The sequence below is a fragment of the Hemitrygon akajei genome, chromosome 19 (assembly GCF_048418815.1).
Source record: "Hemitrygon akajei chromosome 19, sHemAka1.3, whole genome shotgun sequence".
NCBI lineage: Eukaryota > Metazoa > Chordata > Chondrichthyes > Myliobatiformes > Dasyatidae > Hemitrygon > Hemitrygon akajei.
The window spans coordinates 49,788,890-49,803,313 of record NC_133142.1 but is presented as its reverse complement, the minus strand read 5'-3'; the positions used below and the strand labels follow the sequence as shown (position 1 = coordinate 49,803,313).

General features: G+C 42.2%; 1 protein-coding gene across 2 annotated transcripts in view; it reads left to right on the top strand.

The window, feature by feature from the left end:
* The window catches only part of sema3h (sema domain, immunoglobulin domain (Ig), short basic domain, secreted, (semaphorin) 3H), a 209,040-nt gene that overhangs the window by 99,058 nt on the left and 95,558 nt on the right, over window positions 1–14,424 (top strand). For both annotated transcript variants that reach the window (XM_073072477.1, XM_073072476.1), the window contains exons 3-4: window positions 2,599–2,661; window positions 3,720–3,839. In XM_073072477.1, coding sequence (XP_072928578.1) covers window positions 2,599–2,661; window positions 3,720–3,839 — 183 coding nt within the window. The remainder of the gene's footprint in view (window positions 1–2,598; window positions 2,662–3,719; window positions 3,840–14,424) is intronic.

Below are 14,424 nucleotides of genomic sequence, written 5' to 3'. Positions count from 1 at the left end.
GACAGTCTGCATCCTTAACAGAGAAACACTGTAACCTACAGTGTTCAATACTGAATTCCATGATTTCAGATACCCAGCTTTTCATGTTTGAGTGAAAACTGACCAGTTCTTCTGTAAGGCCATCCTCTGTAATGTGTCTCCACTGATGTGGACTGACTGCTGGTTGTTTCCAGCATCCCCTGTTACTATTTTTCAGATTTCAAGTATTTGTTCTCTCCTTCATCTCACTGTTCCATCACCACCTTCTCCACACCAATACCCCATTCATTTATCAACTATATAGATGTGCAGAGCATTGTATCACCTGGGCAACCTTGGTTATCCCCCTCACATAGACATTTTCTTGTCGGGACGAAGGGTCTCGGCCCGAAACGTCGACAGTGCTTCTCCTATAGATGCTGCCTGGCCTGCTGCATTCCACCAGCATTTTGTGTGTGTTGTTGTAGACATTCTCTTTCCACTTCTCTGCAGCATAAAGACAATTTGTTTCTTCAACTTTGCCTTCCTGGTGATGGGTCTTTGACCTGAATTAATAATTCAGTTTGTTTCTCCGTGGATACTGCCCGAGTTGCTGAATATCCCCCTTTCTCTCATTTCAGGTTTCCAGTTTTGATTTGCAATTAAAATCCACTTATTTGAGTCATAGTCCATCTCCCTGAATGGTTGAAATGGAATATCTGACGTATAGTGTAAACAGGTTTGTCTGACATGAGAAGGCAATGATGTGGAGAATGAGATAGTAGTGTTGGATAGTGGCTGTTGACATTATCAGTACACTGCTAGAATATACACACACAGCAAAATTTGAATAACAAATATCTCCTGCCCAGTCATTCCGGACATTCCATGTTCCAGCACCATAACTATCTCCCTGATTTGATCTGATTAAATGTCTGAGGATCTTTTGGTTCCAGGTAGTGCAAGACAATGAAATAAATTCAGCGAAAATCAACCCCTGTAGGTAGACTCAACGTGTTGCTGATATCTTGGTTGATGCCATAAGGCAGATAGGCAATAGACAGCATTTGTGCTTCTTCTTGAGGTTTAGGGCAACAGTCCATGAGGGTGTTTGCCAGTAAAGTGTCACTTGCGTTGCCCAGGATCAAGTGCTGAAGGAGGCAGTGTCCAGAAGGAATGCATTAAAAAAGGCAGGAAAATCAGGGAGGGAGGGCAGAGGAGAGTGGGGAAGGTAAAACAGGAGCTTTGAGAGGTGGTGTAAGATGGGCAAAATAGGTTTAACTGCCTGTGTTTGCCTCTCTGATTTTCTTTCATGGACTGAAAAGCTCATCCAATAATTATGTTCTTTTATTTTTTTATTCTTTGATTATATTCTTTTATATAGTGTTTTGATTCTATGAGGCCTGTTAGGAGATTTCAGAGCATAGCTGAGAGCCACGCACATTGGTGTAAGACTCAAGTAATAGTTACACTGGACCATTTTCCTCTAGGAAGGACACTAATCAAAAGCTACATAATATCAGTGTTTTGGAACTGAATAACTAGTTTTCATCAGCTTTCACCATGGAAGACGCCAGCGGCATGCCAAAAATTTAAGTGTACAGTGGCAGAAGTGAGTGTAGTCACCATCCCTAAGGAGAAGGTGGTTGGGAAACTGAAAGGACTGAAGGTAGATAAGTCACATGGGTTCTGAAAGAGGCAGCTGAAGATATTGTGGAAGCAACAGTGGTAATCTTTCAAGAATCACTAGAATCTGGAATGGTTTCAGAAGACTGGAAAATTATAAACTCTTTACAAAGAGGGGAGGCAAATGACACCAAATTATAGGCCAGTTAGCCTGACCTAAGTAAGATGCCCAATATTAAAGGTGTGGTTTTGGGGTACTTGAAAGGAATTGATAAAATAGGTTTCTTAGGTGCATAGGGGGTCCTAGTGCAGTATTCCCTAAAGGTTAATTTGCAGGTTGGGTTGGTAGTAAGGAAGGCAAATGCAATGTTAGCATTCATTTTGAGAGGACTAGAATATGGAAGAACGTAATGCTGAGGCTTAATAAGGCATTGGTTAGACTGCACCTGGAGTATTGTGAGCAGTTTTGGACCTAAAGCATGAAAAGGGTGCTCGCATTGGAGAGGGTCCAGAGGAGGTTCACAAGAATGATTCTGGTAATTAAGGAGTTAACATATGAGGAGCGTTTGAAGGCTCTGGGCCTGCACTCACTGAAGTTTAGAAAAATGAGGTGGTTCTCATTGAAACCTACTGAATATTGAATGGCCTAGATAGAGTGAATCTGGAGAGAGTCTATGACCAGATGGTACAACCTCTGAATAGAAGAATGTAACTTTAGACCAGCGATGAGAAGGAACTTCTGTACCTAGAGGATAGTGAATCTATGGAATTCATTGCCATAGGTACTCTCACAGCGCTTAACAAGTTTCCAGATGAATGCTCAAATATTCAAGGTTTAGAATGCTGTATAACAAATGCTGGTAAATAGACTTCATATAGATGAGTGCTTTACAGTTAACTTGGACATAAAAGGCCATACGGCCTGTTTCTGTGCTTTATGACTCTGACATAACTAATGCAATACCAAACCGGCTTTTCAATCTATTAATAAGTATCTTGTATTTCCTTCCCAAGTTACACTGGCCAGCTACGGCTGAGCGGATAGACGAATGCAAGATGGCTGGCAAGGACCCTCATGTAAGTATTTACAATTGCTAGTGCTACACTCATATAAACGCAGCAACATTGAACTTTGAAAACTGGCCACAGTAAATATACAGTAAAAATGTCTATATTAAATATTTATTGGGAACAGAAGTCATCAGTCCTCTAATTAACTCTCTTGAAGGGGAATTTTTCTGTTTAACATGGCTGGGAGGCACCAGCGCTGAGGAATGGAACATCAGCTGTTTTCACATTCAGAATGGCAGCAGAAAGATAGATCTGACTGTTCTTTTGTGTGGGAGACAACGTTCATTATAGATGAGATTCCTTCTACTCTGCAGAGTGGCTCATAACTTTGTCCCTGACAACTGCCCAGCTGTGGCCTTTGGAATTACTGAAGTGTAGCACTTTAACACTTTGGATTTAGTTGCAATTGTCCCAGCTTCAATTTGTATCTCTAAGGAAAAGGATAGATTAATTAATTAATAATACAGAGAACATAAGTTGTAAAGGGTTCTTGAAAGTGAACCTGTAGGTTGAGGAATCAGTTCAGAAATTATCCATGCTGGTTCAGGAGACTGATGGTTGTTGCTTAATAACTGTAGTATCATAACTCAAACCAAGTAGTTTTTTTCAGATCTGTGGTATCCTATGGAACTAGACCCTTTGGACCTAGAAAATCCAAAGCACAAAAGTAACGGTTGAATACTTATATCAGGGAAGGTAAACTATGTGGCACAGCAGATGCAATCTTCCCCTCTCGTTAATTTTCTATGCTGTCAATATTGGGTTACAAGTATCTGGCAGAGGTAATCTAACAATCGCTGAATACAAGATAGAAGTTGTCTTGTTGACAAAAGTTTTGCAAAGGAAATTCAGTGCTGCTCTGTCACTCTGAGATGTTTTAGTGAAGGCTGATGTGAAGAGCCAAGAGGTCCTGTGGCTGTAATATTAGTCTACTACGGTTACAGTAAAATTAAACAAAAGCTTCTTTGTTACGGTAAGGGAAAGGAGTTAGATTTGCACAATACCTTAATGTCACAGTAATATAAGACTGAAGAGTGTAACGAAGAATGTTGATTTCTTTTCAGCTGGACTGTGCTAACTTCTTGAGGATTCTCCACTTCTACAACCAAACTCATCTCTATGTCTGTGGGACCGGAGCTTTCCATCCACGCTGTGCATTCATTGACACGTCCATATTCAACAGAGTGAGTACAGGAGGCACCTCTCACACATTTAGTATAAACTCAGCCATTGACAGAAAGTCACACAACTCAGTCCTAACTAAAAGAACTGCATTCAGATTAATTCCAACCTAGAACAATAGCCTTCTTTCAAATGGAGGTCCACTTGAAGTCTCTCTACTGTATAGTGGGACTTGTAAACTCAGATGAATAAGGTACCAATGTTTACATCTAGCACATTGGTATGGACCCACTGTAAGGAAGGAATAAAGGAAATGTACCTCCCACTTTCTGGCCCTCCCTCTCTCCTGGCCTGACACGTCTCGATATACCTGTAGTTGCAGTACGGTCACAAATGAGTCGTACCATAGCCGAGAGGTTTACCCAAGGTGTGATTATTGCTTGTTGAAAAAATAAGATGCCAAAAAAATAACTCAAGCTTGAAGGTTTGCTGAATTCTGATACAGATGACTCAAGAGCGGGGAATTAATTAAAATATGTAAAATTCTCAGTGGTGTCAACAGGGTGGATATGGAGAGAGTCTAGAACTTGGAGTCGCTCTTTAAAAGGATTAACCCACCTAAAACAGAGCTGAGGCTTTTTATAAATCTCAAATTTCTTTCCTAAAAGGGGAGTAGAAACATAATTTTTTTTTAAATAGTTAAATTTTTAATTAACATAATGATAAATAGCTACTGGGGTAGCTGGGAATGTGGAATTAAAGTTGCAGTTTAAGTAGGCCACAATATTGTTGAATGCTGGAGCAGGATTTGAAAGGCCAAGGTTCCACTTCTGATCCCAATTTGAGGGTACATTTATTGATTAGTTTTTCTCAAGGTAAGGTTGATTGGATAATGTAAGGGACTTTGCTTTTCCTTACATTCATCTGAATGGCTTGCGATTTTTTTGCACTGGTGATTGGTGAAGTTATTCGTAATTAGGTTACATTCTGAAAATTACCCCCAATATTGGAAAGGGAATCTTCCTGGTAAACAGGCACACATTGTGAACCAGTTACACACCTTGGATTTATCATTCCCATCAACATCACCGGCTCCACCCTGTAGGTCAACCCTTCCTGTCACTGCTACACCACTCCTTCAGGGCATTCCAGATGGAGTAAATACAGAGAGAGGAGGAAAGGGGAGAGGGAGGGGAGAGAGGGAGAGGCAGAAGAGAGGGAGAGAGAGAAAGAGAAAGGAAGAAGGAGGGAAGGAGAGGGGGAGAGAGGACAGAGAGTGAGATAGGGAGAGGGGAAGAGGGAGAGAGAGAGAGGAAAGGTAGAGGAAGAGGGGGAGGGTAGGAGAAGGGGAAGGAGTGGAGAGGAGAGGGGAAGAGGAATGGGTGGGTAGGGAGAGAGATATGTTTTGGCTTGGTGGAAAAATCTGTGGAAAGAAGAGCTTGCTCCTGCTGCAATGCAGAACCTTGCGAACAATCCTAGGCTATTACATAGAACACTGCATTACAGAAACAGGCTCTTATGCCCATGATATCTATCTGCCTGCACATGGTATGTACTCATCCATTGCTGATATAGGAGAGAGTGCAAATGCTGGAAATCTGGAGGAACGCAGCAGTTCAGGTTGCAAAATTGACTGTCGGCGTTTTGAGTTGAGACGCTTCATGAAGACAGGGGAGATACTGTACCTAGTAGAAAAGGTAGCTTGATAGGATGAGCTCAAGCTGGCTGGGAATAGATGGGTCCAGGTGAGGGGGGATGATAGGCAGGTGAGGGAGGGGTTGAATGTCAGAAGCTGGGAGGTGATTGGTAGAAGGATGTGGGCAGGGGAACTGGAGGGAAGAATGGGGTGGTGGGCCTGGTGGGACAGGAAGAAAAAGTAGCTGTATGAGGGTTAACAGGAAATACAGAAAACAATGTTCATGCTGTCACATTTGAGAATAAAATGGTGGAATATGAGGTGCTGCTCCTCTAATATGCATCTAGCCTCAACCTCTTACTTTCTCTAACTTCTGGTCATTTGCCCCCTCCCCTTCTCTCTTCTTCCGTTCCACACTCTGGCTCCCCTCTTACCTCTTCTCTTCTGCTCACCTGCCTACCATCTACCCCTGGTGCCTCTCCTCCTTCTCTTCTCTCCTATCAGATTCCTCCTTCTTCAGCCCCTTACCGCCTATCATCTCCCAGCTTCTTACATCATCCTCCCACCCCCTCCTCCTGGCTTCACCTGTCACCTTCTAGCCTGTACTCCACCCCTCCCCCACCTACCTATTCTGGCTTCTTCCCCCTTCCCTTCCAGTCCTGATAAAGGATCTCAGACTGAACCGTTGACTGCTTATTGCCTTTCATCGATGCTGCCTGACCTGCTGAGTTCCTCCGGTAATTTGTGTGTGTTTTGCTCAGGATTTCTAGCATCTGCAGAATCCCTTGTGTTTTGGATAAGCTGTGACAGTTTTCCCTGGAAGGAAGGGCCACCTTAGAGAGGTTTATAAAATAATAAGGAGCATGGATAAGATGTTTCCCAGGGTAAGGGGGGTCTAAAACTAGACAACAAATGTTTGAGATGAGAAGTGAAAAGTTTAAAGAGGATCTGAAGAGCAGGTTTTGCCACACAGGGAGTGGCATATATATATAGAACAAGCTGCCAGAGGAAGTGGTACATATGCAAGCAAATGGGACTAGAATATATAAGGCCTGTTTCTGCGTTGTATAACACAATAACTCCATGAATGGCCCACACCTGTTCCTGTTCAGGCGAGGAAACACATAATCAACTTGGCGCAGAGAAATTAGTTGAGGGAGTGCAGCGTAGGTTCACAAGGTGAATTCCTGGAATGGCGGGACTGTCATATGTTGAAAGATTGGAGCGACTGGGCTTGCATACACTGGAATTTAGAAGGATGAGAGGGGATCTGATTGAAACATATAAGATTATTAAGGGATTGGACACGCTGGAGACAGGAAGCATGTTCCTGCTGATGGGTGAGTCCAGAACTAGAGGCCACAGTTTAAGAATAAGGGGTAGGCCATTTAGAACAGAGATGCGGAAAAACTTTTTCACCCAGAGAGTGGTGGGTATGTGGAATGCTCTGCCCCAGAAGGCAGTGGAGGCCAAGTCTCTGGATGCATTCAAGAGAGAGTTAGATAGAGCTCTTATAGATAGCGGGATCAAGGAATATGGGGAGAGGGCAGGAACGGGGTACTGATCACAGTGAATGGCGGTGCTGGCTAGAAGGGCCAAATGGCCTACTCCTGCACCTACTGTCTATTGTCTATTGTTGGAAGGAAAGGTAGAATGCTGAATAGCCATCAACATTTGAAAGAAATTTAAAAGAACCAAGTCCGTAGGTTTGTTTTCTCTCTTGTTTTTTTTTCCAGGTAGTGGGGTTACATTTGCCACCCTTCAATCTGATACAGTTTTTCCAAATCCATAGAATTTTGGAAGATGCCAACCAGTGCATCCGTTATTATTTCAATAGCTACCTCTTTTACTGCTCTAGGATGCAGACTATCAGCCTCTGGATATTATCTGTTTTCGGTCCTGTTAGATTCTCCACACTCTTCTTAATTTTGGTTTTGTGAATGTCATTAACGATTAAACAGCAGTGAATGTTGCTTTATATATACACTCAGTGGCCACTTTATTAGGTACATCTGTACACCTGCTTTTTAATGCAAATATCTAATCAGCCAATCATATGGCAGCAACTCAATGTATAAAAGCATGCAGACATGGTCAGGAGGTTCAATTGTTGTTCAGACCAAACATCAGAATGGGGAACAAATGTGATGTATGTAACTTTGACAGTGTAGTGATTATTGGTGCTGGACAGGGTGGTTTGAGTATCTCAGAAACTGCTGACGTCCTGGGATTTTCATGAACTACAGCGCCTAGAGTTTACAAAGAATGGCACAATAAACAAAATAACATTTGGTGAGCAGCATTTCTGTGGGAGAAAATACCTTGTTAATGAGGGAAGTCGGAGGAGAACGGCCAGACTGGTTCAAGCCGACAGTAGCTCAAGTAACCACAGATTACAACAGTGGTGTGCAGAAGAGCATCTTTGAATTTACAACATGTCAAATCTTGAAGTGAATGGGCTACAGCAGCAGAAAACCACCCTGGATTCCACTTGTGTACCTAATAACGTGGCCACTGAGTGTACGTATATATAAATGCCAAGGTCCTGAGCTTTGGAATTCGCTCCTTAAATCTCTCTACATCTTCCTAGCATTGAACTTTTGGCCACCTACAAATGTCCTCTGTGAGTAGTGTTAAATCTGGTTTGTTGCAGAGATTCTCAAGTAGAAGTTTCAAACTGTTTGGAAGATTGCCCTTTAGGTATCTGAAAGCATTCAGATTTACTGGTGTCTGTTTGGAGAGGTGCTGGGGGTGAAAAGATAAAGGCTCCAGCTGCTGAAGTTTCAACTGTCCTCGAAGTCCTTTTGAAAACCATTACATCATCAGCTTGCTTCCAAAGATCATAGATCAGTCCTAATCTATGTGCTGCTCTAAGACCTTCCTGATGGTGTGCTTCCCAGAGATTTATGCTGTTTATTGTGGGAGCAAGTCACTGGAGTTCTTTATGTTCAGTAACATTCTGGGAGGTCTGCAAAGATGTTGCTTCGGGTTTTGCCATTCTCACAGTTCCTGTTCCTTATACCCTCTCTCTCTCTCACACATTGCCTTTTTTTTTAATACTCTCAGCTCTCCTTTTCTCTTTGCCTCTCTCTCTCTCTCTCTCTCTCTCTCTCTCCACCCCTCTCTGTCACTCTCTTTCACTCTCTTTCTTTCACACACACACTCTCAGAAAGCCCCCCTCTGTTCAATTGGCATTGCACATAACATTGGAAAGATTCTTATTTCCAGTCAGAGCAGAGTGATTTATGGGAGGAGACTTGACACTGTTGATTCTATCTTCGACAGAAATTTTATGAGAGACATAAATTTGAAATTCTGGCATTAGCAAAAAGGGAAAATAGGATTTGGCCCTCTGTATATAAAAATCTTCTCGAGTAGATTACACATGGGAAAGCAGAATTAATTAGTACAGATTGTACTGAAGTCATATACATGTGATACTTTCTCAGAAATGCTTAGACCTTTGTCTGGTGTGATTTGGACAATTTTAATGTTGACAGTCACCTGTTCCATGGATGATTCCACAAGGAGTGGGCCAGGAATAGAGGGACATCCATTTATAACAGAGTTGAAAAGGAACTTCTTTATCTAGAGGGTGGTGAATTTGTGGAATTCATTGCCACTGACGGTTGTGGAGACCAAGTCATTGGGTATATCTAAAGCAGAGGTTAATCAGTTCTTGATTAAGGGTTTCAAAGTTTACAGGGAGAAGGCGTTTGAGAGGGATAGTAAATCATCCATGATGAAATGGCAGAGCAGACTCGATGGGCCAAATGACCTAATTCTGTTCCTATGTCTTATGGGGGTATAGGAAGATGGGTTATGTGTAAGTGGGAAGTGGGGCAAAGTAAGTTGTCCATGGCAGAAATTATACTTCCAATAAATGTAATAATGTGTTCCTGGTAAATAAGTGTTCAGTACTAACAGCATCAAGCTACTTTTGAAAAAAAAATGTCAAAAGTGCTTAGAATGATGACTTCTATAGCATTGAAAGTTAGCATAGAGTGAAATGCGGTAATACTGTACATCAGGCCTCCATATAGGTCAGGTAACAATTTATGTTAGGTTACTACAACAGCATACAATGGGGCATGTCGTTACTATATATCAGGGTTCAGTAGCACTGTATATCAGGATATGGTTATTTTAATTAGATTACAACCATCTTATACCTCTGAGTAAAATTAACACAGTCAGACTACATCAACTTTGTCAGAATACTATAAAACTGTCACAGTAAAATTAAGTGTACAGACTACAGTGATACCATAGGTCAAAAATACAATAACATTCTCAGAGACTGCAGTATCCAGAGGACATTCTCATTCTCAGTACATTTATTTAAGAAACTTATGTCTCCTCAGCTTCTCTGTTTCCTATGCTAGAAGAATTCTGAGTCTGCATTAAATCCAAGAAACAGCAAAACCCTGAGTGTGGATCCGCAGTTAAATAATGGATTAAGATCGCCAAAGTGACCTGCTTTAGTTCATTACTTATCGTGCAATCAGGTTTCCAACTTGCTGTTTGCACTATCTCAGCCCGTGCTTGACCATCTCCCTGTCCATTAACCTACTCTCTTGCCAGCACTTAACCATCACTTGTCTTCTGCTGTATCTCACACTGCCTTCTGCATTCCTTCTAAAATTGCATTTGCAAAGGGTTAACTTCTGTAATAATCACTGATTCTTGTAGTGCGGCAATTGAACATAGAGCAGCCTTCTTCCTAGAAGTGCTGTTAATTTCATCTGTTATTAGTGCTAATTAAAATGGTGGAATAGTCTTCTGGCTGACACTTCACTTCCCCAGACGGAAATAATTCTTAGCTGGATTGCACAGTAAAACATTTCCTAGAATTATTGAATCATGCAGCGCATTCAATTTGTAATGCCACTGGCGGCCCTGAGAATGAATATTCTCATGTCTTATCTCTGAAATCTGTCCAGAGCTGAATAAATGCTTGAGAAGGCGCCCTGAGTGTTCTTGTGTGCAGGGTCATAACCCAACCCAGCAACATTAAAGAGCTTGTTTGCAAACTATTTGTTTGAAAGCACTGTTCAAAGACAGGGTGCTTGGACCAAGAGCTGATGTTTATGATGAGCAAGAGCTTTGCGTCAGCTTGCTTTTGATGAGGCTCCCAGTGCAATGTGTTCATCACTAATGTGGTCTGCTTGCTGTGATGGTTTAAGGCATCGTGGTTTTGATGGAGGGACTACCCAGAAGCTGAGGGCACACGCACAGGGCAAGGTTGAATAGTCCCATTTCGACCGTAACAGGACTCACACATAACCACTTCAATAAATAGCTGGTGGTCTTCCAGCACGGAGGTGGGAGGAGAGGAAATTACATCCATAAGGTTAAAAAAAAAGACACTCCTGCAGGCTGATTCTAGAGGTATGGTGAAACGTGGACAGTGAAATATGTTGTTTTGTGTCAAATCAGATCGGGGAAGATTGCGCTAGGCTGCCTGCAAGTGTCCCCAGGCTTCTGGTGTTATCCTATCAGTCCACAACTCACTAACCCTAACTTGGAATGTGGGAGGAACCCAGAGCACCTGGAGGACACCCACATGGGGGGGTGGTGGGGATAATCTTTACAGTCAGCAGCGGGAATCGAACTCCGATTTTAGAGCTAGCTGCTGTAAAGCGTTGCACTAACCACTACTACACTATCGTCCTACACCCCCTCCCTCCATCCCCAATCTGCAATGGTATTAATCTGACTGTATTATTTAATGGCTTTGGGTGGGATGGCTGACAACTCAACCTTCTATGGCTCTGAGAGACAGTGAGATTGCACGTGTTGTGCTGATAGTCAATCTGGAGTAGGTCCAGCTCCTTGCTCAGGCAGGAGTTAATTCTAGCCAAGACACCGACCTCGCAAAGCTTTGCATCACAGGATATGCGAGTGCTACCAGGCAATAGTCATTGAGACAGCGCGCCCTGCTCTTCCTGGGCACTCAGATGACTGATACCACGCCATGGTAAATTAATAGATTTGTGATACAGATCGCCCATGATTGAACTGCCTGGTGATATATACTTAGAAATTAAATGGCTTATGTACCCTCGATGCAGACATATACTGTGACTGCACAATGGTTTCAATTGACTAGATGCAAATGAAGATTGAAGTATTCAGCTGTATTTCATGGCTCAGATGGTACTGATTGTTTATGTCTAAACATTGACGAAGTCTGTGGGAATGTTTCTGATATAATAACAACAGCAGGCTTTCCAAGCTGCAAGTGATTCGAGGCTGAGTTATATGACAGGCTTTTGCCGACCCTGTCACATGCAGATAGCTGAAACTCAAAATCGCCAGTAGCATCCACGCTAGCTGACAACTTGTCAGCTGCTGGTGAGCTCTGGAATTCATTACACATCCCGAAGCAAGGGCTTAGCCTGTCAACATGTTGGGTCTATCATGAGTAAAAGGTTGTATTAGTGTTAGGTAAGTCTTTCAGCCACTGGTCACATTCTGAGACAATCTGTTTAGTTGCACTGAAAATAGTTTTTTATGTGCCACGTTAGGGAAAGTGAGGGGAGGGCCAGCTTTGGTGTTGAGCTCCAGAGTTCTCAGGCAGTTCACTACTGCCTACAGGGGCCAAACAATCCACTAAGGAAATTTACTATAAAAATAGATATATGTCACTATATTCCCTTGCAGGCATTCACAGTAGAACAAAGAAATACAATAGAATCAGTGAAAAACTACACATCAAGACTGACAAGCAACCAAGTTTAAATTCAAGTTTATTGTCATCAGACTAAACCCTTACACAACTAAACATAACAACGTTCCTCTAGACCACAGTGCACCCACAAAACATATATCACACACAGCACTCTTCTTCCTCAGAAAGCTGAAACAGGCCAAACTCCCACAAAAGCTGTTGCTTAACACTCCTACAGAAGCACAATTGAAACCATCCTGACCAACAGCACCACAGTGTGGTATGCCAGCTGCACAGCCGCTGAGCGACAAGACCTGCATCGCGTGGTGAAGGCGGCCCAGCGAATCGTCAGGATGGATCTCCCAGGACTGGACACCATCTATTCCAGCAGACTCAGGAGGAAAGCAATCAGCATAACCAGAGACACCACACACCCCGGCCACTCCCTGTTTGACCCGCTGCCATCCAGCAAAAGGTTCAGGACACTAAAAGCCAGAACAAATAGACTGAGGAACAGCTTCTACCCCAGAGCTGTGGCCTCCATCACACCACTCCCACAGAACAATGACTGAAACTGTGAGCGCACACAAGGACTCAAATACTCGCACTAGCGGCACTTTGTGCATTACTGTGACATTCTGGTGCTGCTGCAACTTATTTTCTGCTACTTATCTATTTAATACTGTTTTTCTATTACTGTCTTGTTTTTATCTACCGCTTTATTTAATTGCCTGAGAGGAAGCCAAACAGAGTTTAATTGTACCTATGTATAATGACAACAAAGATCATTCAAATTCAAATTCACATAAGAGAAAATATTACCATAAATAAGTTAATAATATATAATTCAAACTGCGTGTGAAGTGCACAGCACAAGTAAACAGCGAACAGCTTGCTGTCCTGGTGACAACATCTTGGTGGTGGCAGGGTATTTATTAGTTACACAGCTTGAAGGAAGAAGCTGTTACCCAGTCTGGCAACCCTGGTCTGATGCCTCCTTCCCGATGGTATTGGGCCAGCTGGAGATTGTGGGATGGGTGGTAGGGATCCTCACCACTGTGCAAAAGCAGGCAAACTGTGCAAATATAACAAATATCACAGATGTAATAAATAATACTGAGAACATGAGAGCACTGAGCCCAGCTTGGGATTGCCGGTACACAGTGAATGCCTCATCTGCCTCATTCTGCAACAGAGCCAGCAAGAGAGAGGGAGGGACAGCAGATAATACCACTTACCATAAAAGGCCAGTATTTTTATACTGTTTTTCACAGCCAGTTTACATAAAGTTGCACAGTTCATGTTCTAATTACAAAAGAAAACTGCCTTGTGCATGGGCGAGTGCCTTGTGCACATAAAACAGTTTGCATTTTGTGAATTTCAATTGTGTTTTAGACCCTGCAGCAGGACTTGAACCCATAGCCCCTTGATTTCAAGGTACAAGTGCTACCACAGGTGATAGGAAGATGGAAAGCTGAGGAAAAACTCCACTCTTTAAGCACCCAAACTGGGGGGAGAGAAATGGCAATCAGTCCCAATTGTCCCAACAAATAGTTAAGCTGACTGGAACGAGTAAGGGATCAGGATTTGTGAATGAAAGAGACTCATTGTTCCAAGCACAAAGAGTGGTTCAATAATTGTTGCTAAGTTAATTGAACTTTACATGAAGTACAATATTGGAAGGTACCATCTAACAAAAGTGTATATTGACTTAAAACAGAAATTGCTGGGAATATCTATCAGCATCCAGGATAAGCAGCATCTATAAGCTTATACCAGGATAAGCAGCATCTATAGAGAGAGAAAAAGAGATAACATTTCTGGTTGAAGATGTTTCATGAGAACTGGAAAACTCAGTCTGAAACATTAACTCCACTTCTTGCTTTAGAGATGAATATCCTCAGCATATTCTGTTTTAATTTATTTAGATATGATTTATGATATTAAAGGAATAATACAAGAGTTCATTTACACTGTGGCAATTTGTTAAATGCTTTCAGATATGAATGAAAAATCAGGTTAGTCTTAATTGAGGTTGTTCGCCCAGCCTGACTGGTTACCCAAAGGCACATGTCCCATGTCTTCATACCGGGCCCAGACTGTGGTATGGTTGACTCTTAAATGCCTTTTGAAAAGCACCAGCAAGTCACTCTGTTCAAAGTTAGTTAGAGCTGGGTTGTAAATGCTAGCTTTGCCAACAATGTTCAGCTCATGAACAATGAACAAATAAATAAATATCATTCCCTATTAAATTACGACATTGAGTCAATCCTTACTGATTGTCTGTTCCCAGAATCAGCCTGGCTGGTTCCTATTGAGATTTGTTTTTGGCTGATTT